Consider the following 16,081-nt stretch of genomic DNA (forward strand, 5'->3'; position numbering starts at 1 on the left):
TCACTCATCCACTGCAGGCAGAACAATACTCTGCTCTGTGATGAGAATCATCTGCACAAATGTAATAAGTGCTTGCAGGTAAATTAGTTTAGCAGCAGATGTTTGTTTATTGGTAAACATTAAAATCTCCAGGCAGACCTGCTCGCATGGACTGAAAATAAGGGAAGATTGTCCTTCAATCAAATAAAAAAAACTCTATTCAGCCAAGGATTAATCAACTTTTCTGATAATCATAATAAACTCATTATCTTTGGACATGTGGACCTTGTTAATTATAAAGTGTAATGAGCATTATTCACCATTTCCTTCGAAGTTTAGAGACCAAACATTTGATGAATGAATGGAAAATCATAAAGAGAGAGTACACGACAGTGAAAACGACCATTAATGCCACAGTTAAAATGATGTTTATTGTGTCAGTGCATCCAGTAATAAAAGTACTAAATAAAAACTACAGCAATTCAGTTAAACCGCTGCTGAACTACATGCTTGTTCCAACACAGAACACATCACAGCCCTCCCCGCTATCACAGGCAGCTAACACAGTAGCCATGTATGATCAATGTGTCACATTACAAACATGATTCATCCGTACAGCTCGTTCATTAAAGCTTCGAGCGATGTAAACTACTTCTTACTCTCTGTTCCGAAAAGTGCTCAGACTGTAGTCGTGAGGAAGTGCAGGAGTGGACGAGGCCAGTAGAAAATATAAAGACATTTCTGATGAACTTTAGGTGTGTGAGGAGAAAAACAGCTGAAAGAATCATGAATGACACATTAAGTTAAACTAAATAAACAGTCACCAACTCGTTCTGGGGAGCCAGGTGCTCAGTTCATTAACACAAACCAGACTTCACTACAAACTCTACTAGAGCCTCCATTAGGAGAGAGGTAGGGAGTGCAAACACTGCATAAACACAGCCGGGGTGGAAATCAGGGGCTTTGTAGATAAAATATCTCATCTTACAATTCACCGCACGATAAGTTTAGGCATTTTTAAATGTTACAAAATCAATTTAGGCACTAAGTTCTGAGAGGTGATGTGATTAGCATCAACGTCTCCACAGTTCATTATCATAAAGCTCAATATGATGCCGTTGGTCCATGTTTTGGATCAGAATGAACACTCGCATCTCTAATATTAGGGTCTTCTGTGAGAGCAGCTGGCGCCATTTTGCTTAGAGAAGCGGCGCTGGTAAGCAGACGGCATCATGGGTGACCAGCCAAGACGCTGCTTCCTCTTCTCGGTTCGGGGGGGGGGCTGACTTCCTGGGAGGAGCTTCAGGGAGGGCAGCACTTCCCGTGAGAAGTCAGCCAATAGGAGGCCAGGTGACGTTCCACAGGGACACAACCTCTGGCTCTCACTCACTGGTCTTCTTCAGGACTGAGGGGGTGGACTCTGCATAGGTCCTGAGAGCGACGAAGAAGAGGACAGTGAGGGTATTGTTGCATTTTTCTGAATATTCAGATCAGCTCTCTGTGTTTCAGCTTTATCTTTACCTCATGGGGTGGACCGGCCAACTCGACTGCACCGGTGTCGGCACTGCAGAGCTGGGGCTCATCAGCATGGCGCTGTAGATGTTGGCTGCAACTACCAGGATGCAGAGGAGGATAGGTCCGATGATGGCACCCTCCAGACCCAGATAGTACGCGCCGCCTGCCACTGCTAGACCTGTCAGGTATGGGTGTCCACCCCTGAGACACAAAGACAAGACACGGATCAAGACAAAGAAATACCAAGAAGATATGTTCGAAAACGTACGCATGAGGGGATTCTCACATTACTCGCACACCGAATGTTTTTAGACCTCCTACATTTAAATACTTTTTAGTCAAAGCTGCATAATTTCTGCCAGGGATGCACAATATTTTCCAAGTCATTTTGGCAGGTTGCCGATACTGACGTAAGCACATATTTTTTCCACCTAATTGCGGAAAACATCAAGAATCTTATCGTGAAGGCCGACTGGCTGATGCTGACGTACAAAGTCAAAAATCTGAGATTTTTCCATTATTTTCCAGATTTGACCTTTAAACAATGTACAATATTAACACACCATTATGGCAGCTATTGAGTCTTGGATTTAAAAACATGTTGGATATTGCTCTTAGCCGTATTGCAGTTTCGATAATATTTTCGAAAATTAAGCTAAATTAAGTCCTAACTAGAAGGCTACTGCTACAGGAAACAATGTTCAAAGGGGAAACAGACTTGGACACATGGCCTGGCTGCCAACAACAGCTGAGATGAAGCATTATCTGGCCCACAGTCTGGTGTTGTTGTCTATTTCAAACAGCTGACACTTGATGAAACTGGCCGAGGCAAATGTTCGCACTGTTTATAGACACTTATGTAGACAAAGCCATAATCGGATACCAACCAGGAGGTTGGTTTGTTGACATTTGTTGGTCAGATGCATCTATGCAAACACACCACTGTCACACACACATACCCTGATATGTCAGAGTAGATGGCTGTGTCCACAAAATACGTTGGGAGCAGATGGCAGATCAGCAGCAGCACAGCCTTGACACCTTCGCCCTGCACCAACCACAGGTCACACATTGCTGGCACAGCGGCCCAGTACGTCCCCAGGAACGGCACCGCACCCAGGATGGCAGCCAGCGCTTCATGTCAGGAGAGACGGACACAAAGGGTGAGACGACACTGACTGTGACTGGGCAGCTGCAGGTATACTGACAGCCGGTTCTGCTGTGAACACGCTGACTCACCAGAGGGAATGAAGATGATGTTGATGCCAAAGATGGTGTGAGTGAGCCAAGTGTAGAGGCCGTAGAAGCCGGCCATTTTCAGAGAGGCGTCGAACACTCCCCTTCAAAACAAACACACACACACACACAAGGTCAAAAATAACGTCCTCGAGAAGTGTTTAAATGTCACTGCACACTCGGGATGAGTTTTGGTGTGTGTGTGTGTGTGTGTGTGTGTGTGTGTGAGACTACCTGATGGCCTCTTCCACAGACTGGCCGATGATATTTGAGGAGGGTCCCGGCTGGGAGAGGGGGGTCAGGCTGATCACCCATTTGACAGGTTTGTAGTATTCACCGCTGGAGCTCAGCAGGTAGAAGAGAGTGGTCAGGAAAATCACCTGCAGAAAAATGAGGAGCAGGTTTGCTGTTGCACAACTAATCCAGATTCTTAAACCCAATAAAGAGTGGAGTCCTCTTGTACATGTGGACTGCCTTCACTCATACATCACCACCTAAGTATGTACAACTAAGAATAAGCGTGCCCTTTATAACTCAGATATGTATCAAGCTTCAAGATCTGCTGCAAATGATTCCATTAAGACCAGACTGCAGAGGTTTTACTAACTTCCACATCTCCAAGTGAGGACTGAGAACGAATATGTTGTAGATGCTTTACAGCGGTCAGTGTTTCATACCAGACTGAGGGCAAAGTTGAGCAGAGCCGTGCCGCTGTGGAACAGGACCGTAAAGAGCGTGGTGGTGGTGGAGATGAGGAGGCCAACGTTTCTGCTCATCACCACCCACAGAGACTCCAGGATCTACAAAACAACAAGGCAACAGTAAACATGTCATCCACAGGAAAACTGTACACCCCTCTGAGGTACACAGCTTTAACTGTAGCAACGATTTATGGCCTGCAGTTGTTGTAACACCCACTGAAGGCCAATCAGGGCAGAGCTGACAAGCAGCGTTACTTTGTCAATAAATATAATTTCACTTCTTCTCAGAAATATCATGACAAACAAATGATCTACACCCCTTAGCACTGACTGTGTTCAATAAAGTGTCTGTAATGTTGCATGTGATGCATGTAAAGCAAAATACATGCAAATCATAAACATGCTCAAACTCACAGACAGCAGAGTCTCAATATTCTCCTGCAGGAAGGAGGCGATGTCATTCCAGTCCAAGATGTCTCCCAGCCAGCTGTTCTGTCTCGGAGTCATCATCTTATGACCACGACCGCGTCCAGGGTGGGTGGTGTTCTGGAAAATGCATGAAATATTTTGTATGCGTGACATTGTAAGAGGAGAAATCCCCCCCACCGACGTATGGAAGTTAAATGGACTTACTTTGACAAACCAGGAGTGGTACAGTCTGTCCCAAAGCTCCAAAACCTGTTTCTCAATCACAGCCGTGTGGTTCACCTTGTCTCCTAACATCTTATGGAGCTGCACAAAACAAGAAAAGACTCATTGCATAACAGGGCATTAAGTATTCAGTGGAGAAATCAATGGGCTGCAAAGATTAGTCGACTAATCGATTGGCTGATCATATATATCGGTTAAATGTTAAAGTAATTTTCTTGCAAAAATGAAAGAAGTTCTGTTTTCCACCTCTCATATACGGAGATTTGCTGATTTCTGTTTTATATCATTAAACTGGATATCTTTGGGTTTTGGACCGACAGAACACGACACTTGAAGACATCACTTTGAACTTTGAGACACTGGGATGAACATTGTTCACTATTTTCTGACATTTTATAGACCAAACAGTTAAAGGGACAATATGTAAGAATTTCAGCTGAAAACATTAAAAGAGGAAAACGATTAACAGAATGTGACTAACAGTTCTGACCTGATGACATTAAAGTACAGTGTTGTAAGGATATCTACTGAAGTTAGCATGCTAACCAGCTAGCCCAGACACATCCAGGTCTAAAGCTCCTGTGCTCGTGGTGTAAACATCAACACCCCCCCTGGTTCTCCAAACTACAAGTCCGGCACAGCTAACTGAGCTAACTAGCTAACGGCAGCTACAGTTAGCAGCAGTGATCAATTCTTCCATACTCCACCTTTAATTGATTCATCTAGAAAATAGTCGACAGTTTAATTGATAAGTTAGTTAGCTGCAGCCTTAATATATAATGTTTTTCTTACCTTTTGTGTTATCCATTCTCGACCGTGTTGATAAACATTAGTAGCAGCTGAATTCAGAGCCTTCTGCACCACACGAGCCTCTGGAAGCCAACTAGAGGAGGATAACGTAAGAAAGAAAAGACACAAAGTTTTCATCAGAGGAGAAAAAAAGAAATTTACAAATAAAAATAGAGCAAACTGTCATACTTGGCCCATTCTGGATGGTTAGACACGGTCTCGTTGATGAGGTTACTGGTTACGTCGATGATGTGAACACTTTCATGGTGAACCTAGAAAGATAAAAGTTACTTTGTTATCCAAGACAATGTTTCAGAACAGAAAAGAAGCTCAAAGGAACAAAAACAGTACCATAGCAGTGAGCAGCAGTGCCATGAGCAGGGTCCCTGTGACCAGGAGGAAGATGATGAAGATGCTGATGATTTTATCCAAAGATCGCTCCAGCCACACGACCATCTACGTACATATAGAGAGGGAGGAAACAGAGTCGAGACACAAAGTCAGTACGATTCTGAAGAGGTTGGAAACATACAGTGATCAGACACATGGAGAAACCTGTGTCCTTCCCATGTGAAGAAGCCATTTTGGATCTAAAAGCTGCCTCCCTCGGGCCCTGAGAACAGTAAGGTAGTTGCCTGAGTTAAGGAACAGGCAGGAGATCTCTACACATGCATGCAAACATCCCTAAACATGGGAACATGCAAGTGAAAAGCTCAGGCTGTGTGCTTTTGGATGCACGACTTTACCTTCAGTAACTTTAATTTTAAAACTGTTGCAGACCTGCACGTCAGTCTTTCATCATTTCATTGTGTTGAAAGGTGGTGAAATTCTTAACTCAGGTTTCTCAATGCTCCAAAACTGCATCAACAGCCAACGTGTTACAGTTTTAGTCTCCGAGTAAAGGTCACAAGAAGAGCCATGTGTTACTGGAGTCAATGGGAGGTTAATGGGAGAGGTTTTGTTAGTGGACACTTCTCTCCCACAAGGCCACGTCCTGATGGTTTGTCATTATAGCTATGGTGAAATGATATGGCTGTAAAGGCCCCACTGCAGTTCAGCTACACAATGTGATACAGTCCAAAATAAACTGTTTTATATTTAATATTTGTCATTTTTTTTCTGACCATCTCTAAGAATGTAGCCTTACCTTAGACAGGAATGGTAGTTGGCCTGCTGACTGATTAAATCCAGAACAGCAATAAATTGTTTAACAAAAAAATGGAAACACCACCATCAGCAGGGACTTTTATTTTGAAATAACTTAATCAGACAAAAAGGAAGTTTGTGCAGTATGTTGAGCTGAGAACCAATAAGCAGTCGGGGTTTGCTTTAGAAGAGTTGCAAAAATCATGATCACTTAACACAACACAGCGAGCCAGAGTTCTTGTAACAAACACTATAAGGAAAACCTTAAAATCATGATAAAGTCAAAAATTACAATTACAAACTAACTTTATATTATTCAGTAGTCTCAGGATTGAACCAAACACAATGTTAATCAGTCCCTAAATAAAATGTCCCTACCCTGTTTGTAGCAATCAGATTCAAGCCCCTTTGTAAAACATGTTTTTATTATTGGGACAACATTCAACAACAAATTCAGTACGCTAATAAGTACTCATGATATTTATGAGAGCAAGAAGATATATGTGGGATCGACTCAAAATAAACTACAGTGCCCGAAGCGCATGGTAATCAAGGAACATATCGTCTACTGCGCAATTTTTCTTCTATGGTGTGTTTTAAATAGTTGTTTTTCAGCAAATGTCTAATACGCAACTACATACAGTTTAGGCCTCACATGATAACACCACAAAAAGAAGTAAAGCTCTTCGAAAAGTACAATTTTAGCTTCATATTGACAAACTCTTAGGTGTTTCCATTATTTTGTGTTTCCCCAGCCCCATTTTCCCACCCAATAAAGCTCCTGAAGCATAATCACATCTCTCCAAGGGCTCCCTCGGGGAGACCACGGGCAGTGTTTCTCCTCCATCGCTAACATCAGGCTCATCGACCAACATGTATCCAGAAACACTGCCCCCCTCCTCCCGCTCAGCTCTGCCCGCATCAGCCATCTCTCCATGCAACTCATACACTCTCAAGCCGAAGCGGCCGGTTAGATCACAGCGGGGAAGGTACGGACGAGGCCGAGGGACCAGAGAGTCCCGCCTCCCCGACCGTAGCTTCCTGTCAAAATAAAAGCAGGAAGCAGGAAAGCGGACAGACGGACAGACATGATGAGAGGGTGACGAGAGTCGATGGGAAAGTGCCAGTCCAAGCTACTACAAGGTGTGCTCACGCCTTCACACACACACACACACACACACACACACACACACACACACACATACATACATACAGGTATTTCTTTATCTTCCTCTCATACACACTCTTTCTGTCAGTCTCTCTCAGCACTCTGCTCCTCCGAGTCATTACCTGCTTGTTAAGCCAATGCCAGAGCTTGGGGAGGAGACAAAGAGACATTGGGAAGATTATTTTTGGAAAGATCTGTGCAGCAGTCATCACATGTACCCGTGCGACAGGAACACAACCTCTTGAGGGATCAGGAAGTGGAGCGTGGCAGGCAGGATTTAACTACGGACCATACAGGGAGTGTGCACTAGCTACACAGTGGGATGCAAATTATTGTGTTAACAAACACATGACATAACTACATCCTAAAAAACATCAGGAGAAAGACACCGTTCAGTGTGAAAATGCCCTACTTTAAGGTGTTTTTAAGACAACAACAGCATATCTTTTGGCCACTTGAGGCAGCACAACTGGCTCTATTATTAAGGGCTGGGAATCTCTAAGCAGCCGACGATATGATTTGATTCTGATTCAGAGGGCTACAAAGTGAATGATTATCGATCATTACACATCAAATGTTTTGATTTCTGCACATGATTTACTTTTCTCACTGTGTGACTACTTGCTACTACTTTTAAAACATAGTGTTTCTGAAATGATCCCCGATTGAAAGAAACTGATGAACTGCTCACGTTCAGATATCCTTACCAAAACTCAAGAAGTAGCCTAGCTTGGGATGCAAACATGAAGCAGAGACACGTATGTTTTATGTTTATGTTTCAACGTCATGTTAGCAAACACTTGCCTTCCTAACACATCCAACAGTTCCCGCTTAACATTGTTTGTGTTCATAAAACAGTATTGACTCTCTTTTAGCTCTGGTTCTTTGGCTGCCAAACGCTCCACGTGTTCGCCAGTTCACTAGTCTGTCTGCCTGCCTTTTGGTGTTGGGACTGCAAGTGTGGTCTGCCACCTGCCGTGTCTCAAAAACAAACACACCATCAGGACTAATTAAATCATCCCACACACTTAACAAAACCACTGTGGAACTTGTTTGTCAAGAAAATGGTCTCGCTGTGCTCTTCAAACAATGTGAGGAATCTTTTCCTGGTGAACACAATACCACTACACACAGACCTCAGAGTTGTTATACATTAAAAACATTATACAGAGAATTATATTTTTTCAAAACTATTTCAATACTTACAGATTATTTTATCCTATAATCTTTGTACTGCAGGCACCCAGTAGGCCTGTCCTTCAACATTTATTGGCCAGACGGACACTAATGAATATACTATGTACCGCTGAGACAGAGGATGTGTGTGTGGCTGGATGAGGATGTGAGAAATCAAAGGTAGAGGAAATAAGGGAATCGCTTGCACCGCCGGCAGCACCTGGAGATCAATCAGAGACGTTACCTTAGTGTCGATACGCAGCAGGAACAGAGCCAGGCCTTTGATCGGTCCCGGCAGCAGGGCCTCCTCTCGCTCACGTCCGAGCTTCTCCAGCACCGCCCACCACGAGGCGAGCGTCCTCTCTGCAAAGCTCTTCAGGCCAAAGTGGACCACCAGCTTCTTCAGCACCCACACTAAAGTATCAATACAACGTCAGTCTGAGTACAGCAGATCTGCATGCGAAAAGGGAGTGTGTATGCATGCAAGTGTGTGTGTGTGTGTGTGTGTGTGTGTGTGTGTATATATACCAGCCACAGGGATAGGCAGCAGTTGGAGGATCCAGAGGTTGAGCCAGACCTGAACCAGTACGATGGCCCAGACCAGGAGAATAAAGTAGATATCGCTGGCTTTTTGGGAGCTTTTCTCTCTTTGGAAGAGGCCGACTGGTAATGTGCGAGAGCCCCGAGGGAATCCAGGCGTCGAAGGAAGGGGGCCAACAGACTGGACACCTTTAAAGAGATGAGGGAGCAAAGGAGGCAAAGAAGAGGAAGAGAATTGACATTTGTTGGACTCTTAGGTTTTCTGTCTCTCGCTCTGTTTTTTTACTTTTACGTGTCTTTTATGTATGTGGAATGCAGTTACATGTTTTACGAATGCAGCATGCAGAATATGGGGCAATAAAGTGAATATTGAAACATGAAGTGCCAACCACCACTGCTGCATGGTGAAACCAAAGCAGACATGTCTTGAGCTGCAGTTCCTCTAATGGCTGCTAAAAGCTGGGTCAAAAAAAATGCTGACTGTGTAGAATAAACCTCTCTATTAAAATACAAAGTAAATAGAAGTGACTTCTTTTGATGGGTATCTCTGTGAAGATTTTCAGATCAATGTCCATTAAATGGAAATGTGGAATGTTACGAGCTTTAATGTTCAAAAATCACATTACTTTTCTCATACTGTCCATTGTTGCAGCACTTTGTTCTCCCTCTGTCTGAACACCCCTGTAACAGAGCTGGCAGTATCTTACCTGTAGTAGAGTTTTCACTGGACTCACTTTTCACCTGAAGGTTGCTACAGGAGATCGCCATGTAAATAGTGTTAGCAGCGAATGACAGCACCTGCCCCGACAGCTCTCCTGAGGAGATAAGTGAGACAGAAAACAACAGTGAAACATTACAGCAGAGGTGGAGTGTCTAATGGTCACACCGGTCTAGAGGACAAACCGTCACTTATTTTTTTAGGTAAAACTGGGAAAAGAATAACAAGGTGACAAGACAAGTTACAATTGTTATTATAATAGATGTACTTTTTCACTGTTGGAAGGATGAAAGCTGCTCGACAAGATTCTTTCTCTTTGGTTCTGTTGGCTTATAAAGCAATTAGTTCAACATTTATGAAGTACACCTTTTCACTTTATTGCTGCGAGATAGATAAGAAGATCAAGGGCGCTCTCATGTACAGTAAATATGAAACTGCAACCAGCAGCAGGTTAGCTTAGCTTAGCATGAAGACTGTGATCAAAGGGAACGAACTAGGCTAAGTCTGAGCAAGGCAACAAAATCCATCTACCAGCGCTTCTATAGCTCAAAAAAACATTTACTGGAATTATTTTAGTATATTTAGAGTGTGTGTGTGTGTGTGTGTGTGTGTCTCTGTCCATAAATCTTCACCTCTGCCAGGGACAGGTGGTTTCTCTTGGGAGCCCACGATAAGGAGAGCAACCACAACCACAAATATGGGCACCCTCCACGAGCCGGTCAGAGACACTAAAAACAGATCCAGAAATCAGGGTGATGAATATTGTGGAGAAACATGATGATCTTAAACTGAAAGATATTTTGTTTATTTTTGTTATTTCTTGGCAGCAACGTTGATTTCGACTTCACTAATACAGTATGTCTTGTCTGACCAGCGGAAACATATTTCTAGATTTTTATTGGCATAGAATTATGAACATATGTCAGGAGGAAGAAATTACTGCGATAAAATTGCTCATTTTGGCCAATTGTACGTAACATTTTTATATAGGCACATGACAGACGGAGAACATTTTCTCATATTTGCCGACGGTCATGTGAAAACCTTCCTCCTGGAGCAGAACTTATTCTTAAAAGCGCTCAGTCACTTTTAACATTTACGCCTGAAAGTCAACACCTCATTTCACCACGCCTTACGTGTTCTAAAAATACTGAACACTTCCTCATCTTACTATGAAACTCTGCATGTGCTCCGTGTAATCAAACCTGTGGACCCGCAGAGACAGCGCCTTATCTTAACTAGAAAAACGACTTCACTCCCTCACCTTTGGAAAAACACAGTGTTCAGCCTCATTCTCTGCAGCATGCTTCGAACTATCTGTGAAATGTGAAGAAATCCTCCCAGGGGGCAAAGAGCGGCGTTTGTATAGAAGTATGAGAGGACAGCCAGCGTGTCTGAGCAGGTTTCACCTCCTCCCCACACTCACACACTCACCGATGTAGAAGAGCAGGGCGGCCCAGACGGGAAGAGCCAGAGCCCTCAGGTAGTGCTCGGTTTGGGGACTCCACTTGAAACACACCGCCAACAAGTAGCCAATCACCACAGTGCACACCTGAGAGAAGAAGTGACCACAAACAGACGGGTTGTCATCGGGTGCATTCAGATACAGGAGGCCGATGCTTCTTCCACATACAGTATTGTTCCAGAATCTTTAAGCATTGTCGCAGAATTTATTAACTTAATACTTTAATATTATTGTTCACCCTTCTTCAGCTTCAGTTTGCATCGTGACAGTCAGGTACTGGACTGCCTGAGGGACCTGGTCTGCGCCTGATTTTAATTAATGTAATTCTAGGCCGTTATCCTCAGGATTCTTGTCTATGTTCTTTGTTTCCTTGTTTATAGTTGTGTTGTCTGTAACTTTTATGCTGTCTTGGCCAAATAAAATTAAAAAAAAGTTTTTTTGTGTTATCATTTTACTAAAAATGTTGACAGACAACTTTTCCCTTCTAGCATTTCCAAGCGGTATAATTGTTGGCACCACTTCTGCAAAGACAACTGGATCGTTGCCATTTTCCCCAGAGTCACAAATAAAAACCACACAGGATAAAACATGAACTTATTTTATCATCAGAGTCTGCAACAGAAATAGATCGCCAGTTGATCTTCCTTCTCCCAAGTGACTGCGTGCCCGATGGTAGAGACAATAGTATAGCGAGTTTTACAGGGACCCAAGGTAAACGCAGATGGTTTCATTATACTGTAGCCATTACACTGTGCAAACAACATTTACCTCAACATTTACTGATCGGTTGCAGCACCAATAATGTTCATTTAGGTAAACTGATCGCAATTAAAGGGATACTTCTCCACACAAGACTTTATGCTTGTTAGTGGTTTTTGTTTTGTTTTGTTATCTAGGTCATGATGTGCAATTTCCCATTTTAACTAGCTGTGGCAGTGACGTTCTTCATGTTGGGGTGCACCACTCCTGAATAAATGTAATGATTTCACTCATATCTTTGGTCATCTAACTACGATGGTGATTTTTTCACTATTTTATAGACCAAACAATTTTTCGATGAATAATAAATAAGGGAAATGATCACTAGTTGCAGCCCTAATTTAAAGAGTTTTGTCTAATAAAATGCATAACAACAGAACATTACACCGAACATCAATTTCATTACCTTACATGTGATGTTGCATTAATTTGCCATGTCGTCATATCTGAAGAATGTTTTGTATACAATGATATTGATCCAAACACAGCTGCCGGTGCTATTAAGATCACTGGAGAGATTGATGGTCAACAAGACCACAGCAGACGATATCTGGATTAATAAATTAATGATTTATTAATGATTGACATTAATAAATGTCACTGGATCTATAATTCAAACAAGTGTCTGCTTCCGTCTCTAAATGTCATTAATGTGTGTATAACATGACTGGTCTTTTTCCTAATCTGTGAAACACGCCCCGACTTCTCTTAACCCCCCGCTTGGTAAGAAAAGCATGAAATATTGTCGTGTCCCAGTCTGTCATCAGCTGGTCACAAAGATCTTAACTGGTTCCTCTGCACACAAAGACATCTTCCGATGTAATTTAATATAGTGTCCTCCATCCTATTTATAGACAGGGGCCCTGTGACAGTCTTTCTCTATCGTTTAGATAAAGGACAGACTGTCTGAGGAGGAACATTTAATGCAATTTGTATCTGGTCAGAGCTCGGCCTGGACTCGGGCCCCTGGAGCTGTTTGGGAATAATAAGGTATTGAACGATCAGACGCTGGAACTAAAAGAGATTAGATCAGCTGAGGTACAAATTTACCCATATATTCCAAGAAAGATACTTTCAGTATTGAGGTTAATGAGATAACACGTTATGAGGCGCATTCGAGGACGTGCAATTCAGACATTTTTCAGCTGTTTGTCCTCCTGCGGTACCTTTGATTCAGTATTATTGACTTATGTTAGGATTAACTTGCACACTTGATTCTGAACTTAACTTAATCAAAACTTGGAACATTTGTTTGAGTAGAAACTGTTACTTTTAGTATAATTTACTACAAAGACCATTTTGTCAACGTGGTCTTTTAAATTCCTGATGAAAGTGAAGAGTGCCAGTCACAACATGCAGCTATTCACAGTGAAGAAGCACAAACCAGTGAACTTTGGGTTTTTTTTGCTTTAAAAAATGACTTGAATGATAAATTGAGTGTCAGACTTGTTGCTGATTCATGTTCATGTTGTTTTAGCTCTATATTTAATAACACATAACAACATGGGTATTTGCACTACATCATTTTAAATATAATTATATAATCAAGACTGAATTTTGTCTTATTAACATTGAGATATTGGTTTCTTTATCCATATGTCCCACCCTGAGCTGTCTGCAGCCCGTCTGGGGTCACCGGGTTGACAAATCTGACCCCAGTGGCATCCACACAGTGACACAGAGGGTCTTTGTTATCATTACGGCAGTGTCACCAGTTGTCACTGTCCGTTCACTCACCCACACAGTGTGGAAGCAGTCCAGCACGCTCCCGATGATCCCACAGATGTGCCCGAGGATCACCTGCATGCCGATGACGCTCCAGAAAAGGTAGAAGAAGTAAACCAGCGGCGCCCCGGCCCCGATCACCAGCAGCACCGTGAGCCTCTCCAGCACCAGCCTGCCCATCGCCTCCACCCCGTAGTTCACACACCACACCGGCACCAGCAGGGTCCCCACCACGATGGGCGTCCCGGTTTCCTGCAGGCCGCTGAGCCACGAGCGGCCGAGCCGGGCCAGGGAGTACTTGAAGGGGTGGAGGAAGGTCCCGCAGAGCACTGCCCAGAGCAGCGGGCGGAGGAAGGCCTCCAGGATGAAGTAGACCAGCACCGCCGCCCCGCAGCAGATAGCCACAAAGATCATCGCCCCCGTGTTATAGAAGGCCTGTTTGATGTTTTTATCAAACTTCAGGGACGACGGCTGGGTCAGCAGTTGGCTCACCATCCCGACGGCTGGCTGGACGCTCTCGGAGAAAGAGACAGTATGAGGCCGCTCACGGCGAGGGCTCTCCGGGGGAGAGGCGGCGGCAGGCTCCGGCGCCGAGTCGTCCTCGTCTGCCATGTTCTCCGATTCTGCCTCGGTATCCTACCCGAGCACCCACCGCGTGAGGGAGGAAAACATGTGACGTAGCAAGGGACGAAATGCCAGGGCATTATGGGTAATGTAGTGTACGTAACATAAACAGCTGTCTTTTTTCCTTTAATAACTGTATTAATTATTAATAATACATTTTCAACATATCCATGTTATTATTACTATTTTATTATTATTAATAACTGTATTATTATTATTATTATTATTATTATTATTATTAATAATAATAATAATAATAATAATGATAATGATAATGATAATAATAATAATAATGATGATAATAATAATAATAATGATGATAATAATAATAATAATAATAATGACCAGCCTGTACGGCCTGTATTATTATTATTATTATTATTATTAACAATAACTATAACAATAATCATAGTAATAATAATATGACCATAGTGGTCTGTATTATTATTATTATTGTTATTATTATTGTTGTTGTTGTTGTTGTTGTTGTTGTTGTTGTAGTTATTACAACCATAGCCATCTGTATTTTTCATTTTTTTTCTTTCCTCTAGTAGGCAGGTACTCACCAGTGCGCAGTATGGGCACTTCTTCTTTTCTATACAGTATTATTATTATTATTATTATTATTATTATTATATATATATATATATATATGTATATATATATATATATATATATATATATATATATATATATATATATATATATATATATACATACATAAACACATACTGTCCTTGTTTTTCTTTTATATCAAGTCTATTATTTTAAAAACTATTATGTGTAGCATCTCTCATTTCTTTGGTGCCACACAGTGGTAATGTTCAAAGACTACAGGGTGGAGGACAGCACTGCTCATCACTTAAGGCATCAGAACAAGAAAGACGCTAGAATCACATGAAATGCAGACTGAAATGCTGAGGTCAGAAGTCCTGCATGTGGCTTGGATGGATAATAGGTGTTTTTATCAGGTGTTTTTAGAATGATGTCTTGTTAACTTACTGTTAAAGCCAATATTTGATGACTACATGACACATTTTTATTTAAAGGTCTAATTTTGTATGCAAATGTTAGAAAAAAATGTGTGCATAGAAGCCAAGAAAGCAGGCCCCTTGAAACCCCGCTGATGGTAAATATGTAATACAATGATAATTTTATTGAATTCATAATATATAGCATCTGTGACTTTTCTTTTCAGCTACACACAAAAAAAAATTCTGTTGGAGGCAAGACCAACGTTTAATTTCTTCTTCTTTTTTTTTTCATTAAAAAAAAGAAGGTTTTTATTAATCATAAATTGGGATTGTCACTGATGGTTACCCTGGAAGACTTTTGCCACACCTGATTTACACCAACATTTAAAGTTACACATAAACAGGTTGCTAAGCCTGTGTACTCTCAGACAAAAATATAATTTAAAATAATTATTATTATTCTATTAAAAATCACGTCCTATGTGCTCTTTGACTAAGCTGCCTGCTCATGCACAGGAAGGGCTGTACTTCCCTGTGTTCCTTAAAAGGTTTTTTGATAATAAACACAACTGTACCAGACTGTTTCAGTGGGTTTTTAACATATGCATCCATTTTTAATACAGATCAAAAGGCTACAATAACAGCATGGGGGAAAAATAAGTCCATGTCCAGGCAAGCAAACTGATCTTCAGTGGACAGTTTGCTCCTGTTCAGTGTGTTATTGCTTGCTGAAGGCAATAGTAACTCATGTCACAGTCTCTCTCTGTCTGTTAAACACAGTAACAGTGCCACAGTGCTGATAAACAAACCCAACAGCCACTGTGGTTGATAAATGGGGGGCGGGGGGGCATAAAAGGAAAAGGAAATTATGGAAACATGAGAAAAAGTTTTTTTTTAAATTAACATGGTGATGTG

At 42.0% G+C, this 16,081-nt stretch overlaps 1 protein-coding gene across 1 annotated transcript; it reads right to left on the reverse strand.

Moving 5' to 3' along the window:
• Nucleotides 1-391: 391 nt before the first annotated feature.
• Nucleotides 392-14,213, reverse strand: tmem245 (transmembrane protein 245). The gene is made up of 17 exons (XM_073485559.1): nucleotides 13,581-14,213; nucleotides 11,054-11,171; nucleotides 10,252-10,347; nucleotides 9,609-9,716; nucleotides 8,890-9,090; nucleotides 8,606-8,775; nucleotides 5,223-5,327; nucleotides 5,061-5,143; nucleotides 4,875-4,965; nucleotides 4,065-4,163; nucleotides 3,846-3,977; nucleotides 3,408-3,530; nucleotides 2,965-3,110; nucleotides 2,734-2,834; nucleotides 2,454-2,628; nucleotides 1,501-1,695; nucleotides 392-1,410 (listed from the first exon to the last, which is right to left on the reverse strand). Exons 1-17 carry the CDS (start codon nucleotides 14,178-14,180, stop codon nucleotides 1,362-1,364), a joined length of 2,592 nt encoding a protein of 863 aa, XP_073341660.1. The 5' UTR covers nucleotides 14,181-14,213; the 3' UTR covers nucleotides 392-1,361.
• Nucleotides 14,214-16,081: the final 1,868 nt, after the last annotated feature.

The sequence above is a fragment of the Pagrus major genome, chromosome 17 (genome assembly GCF_040436345.1).
Source record: "Pagrus major chromosome 17, Pma_NU_1.0".
Taxonomy (NCBI): domain Eukaryota; kingdom Metazoa; phylum Chordata; class Actinopteri; order Spariformes; family Sparidae; genus Pagrus; species Pagrus major.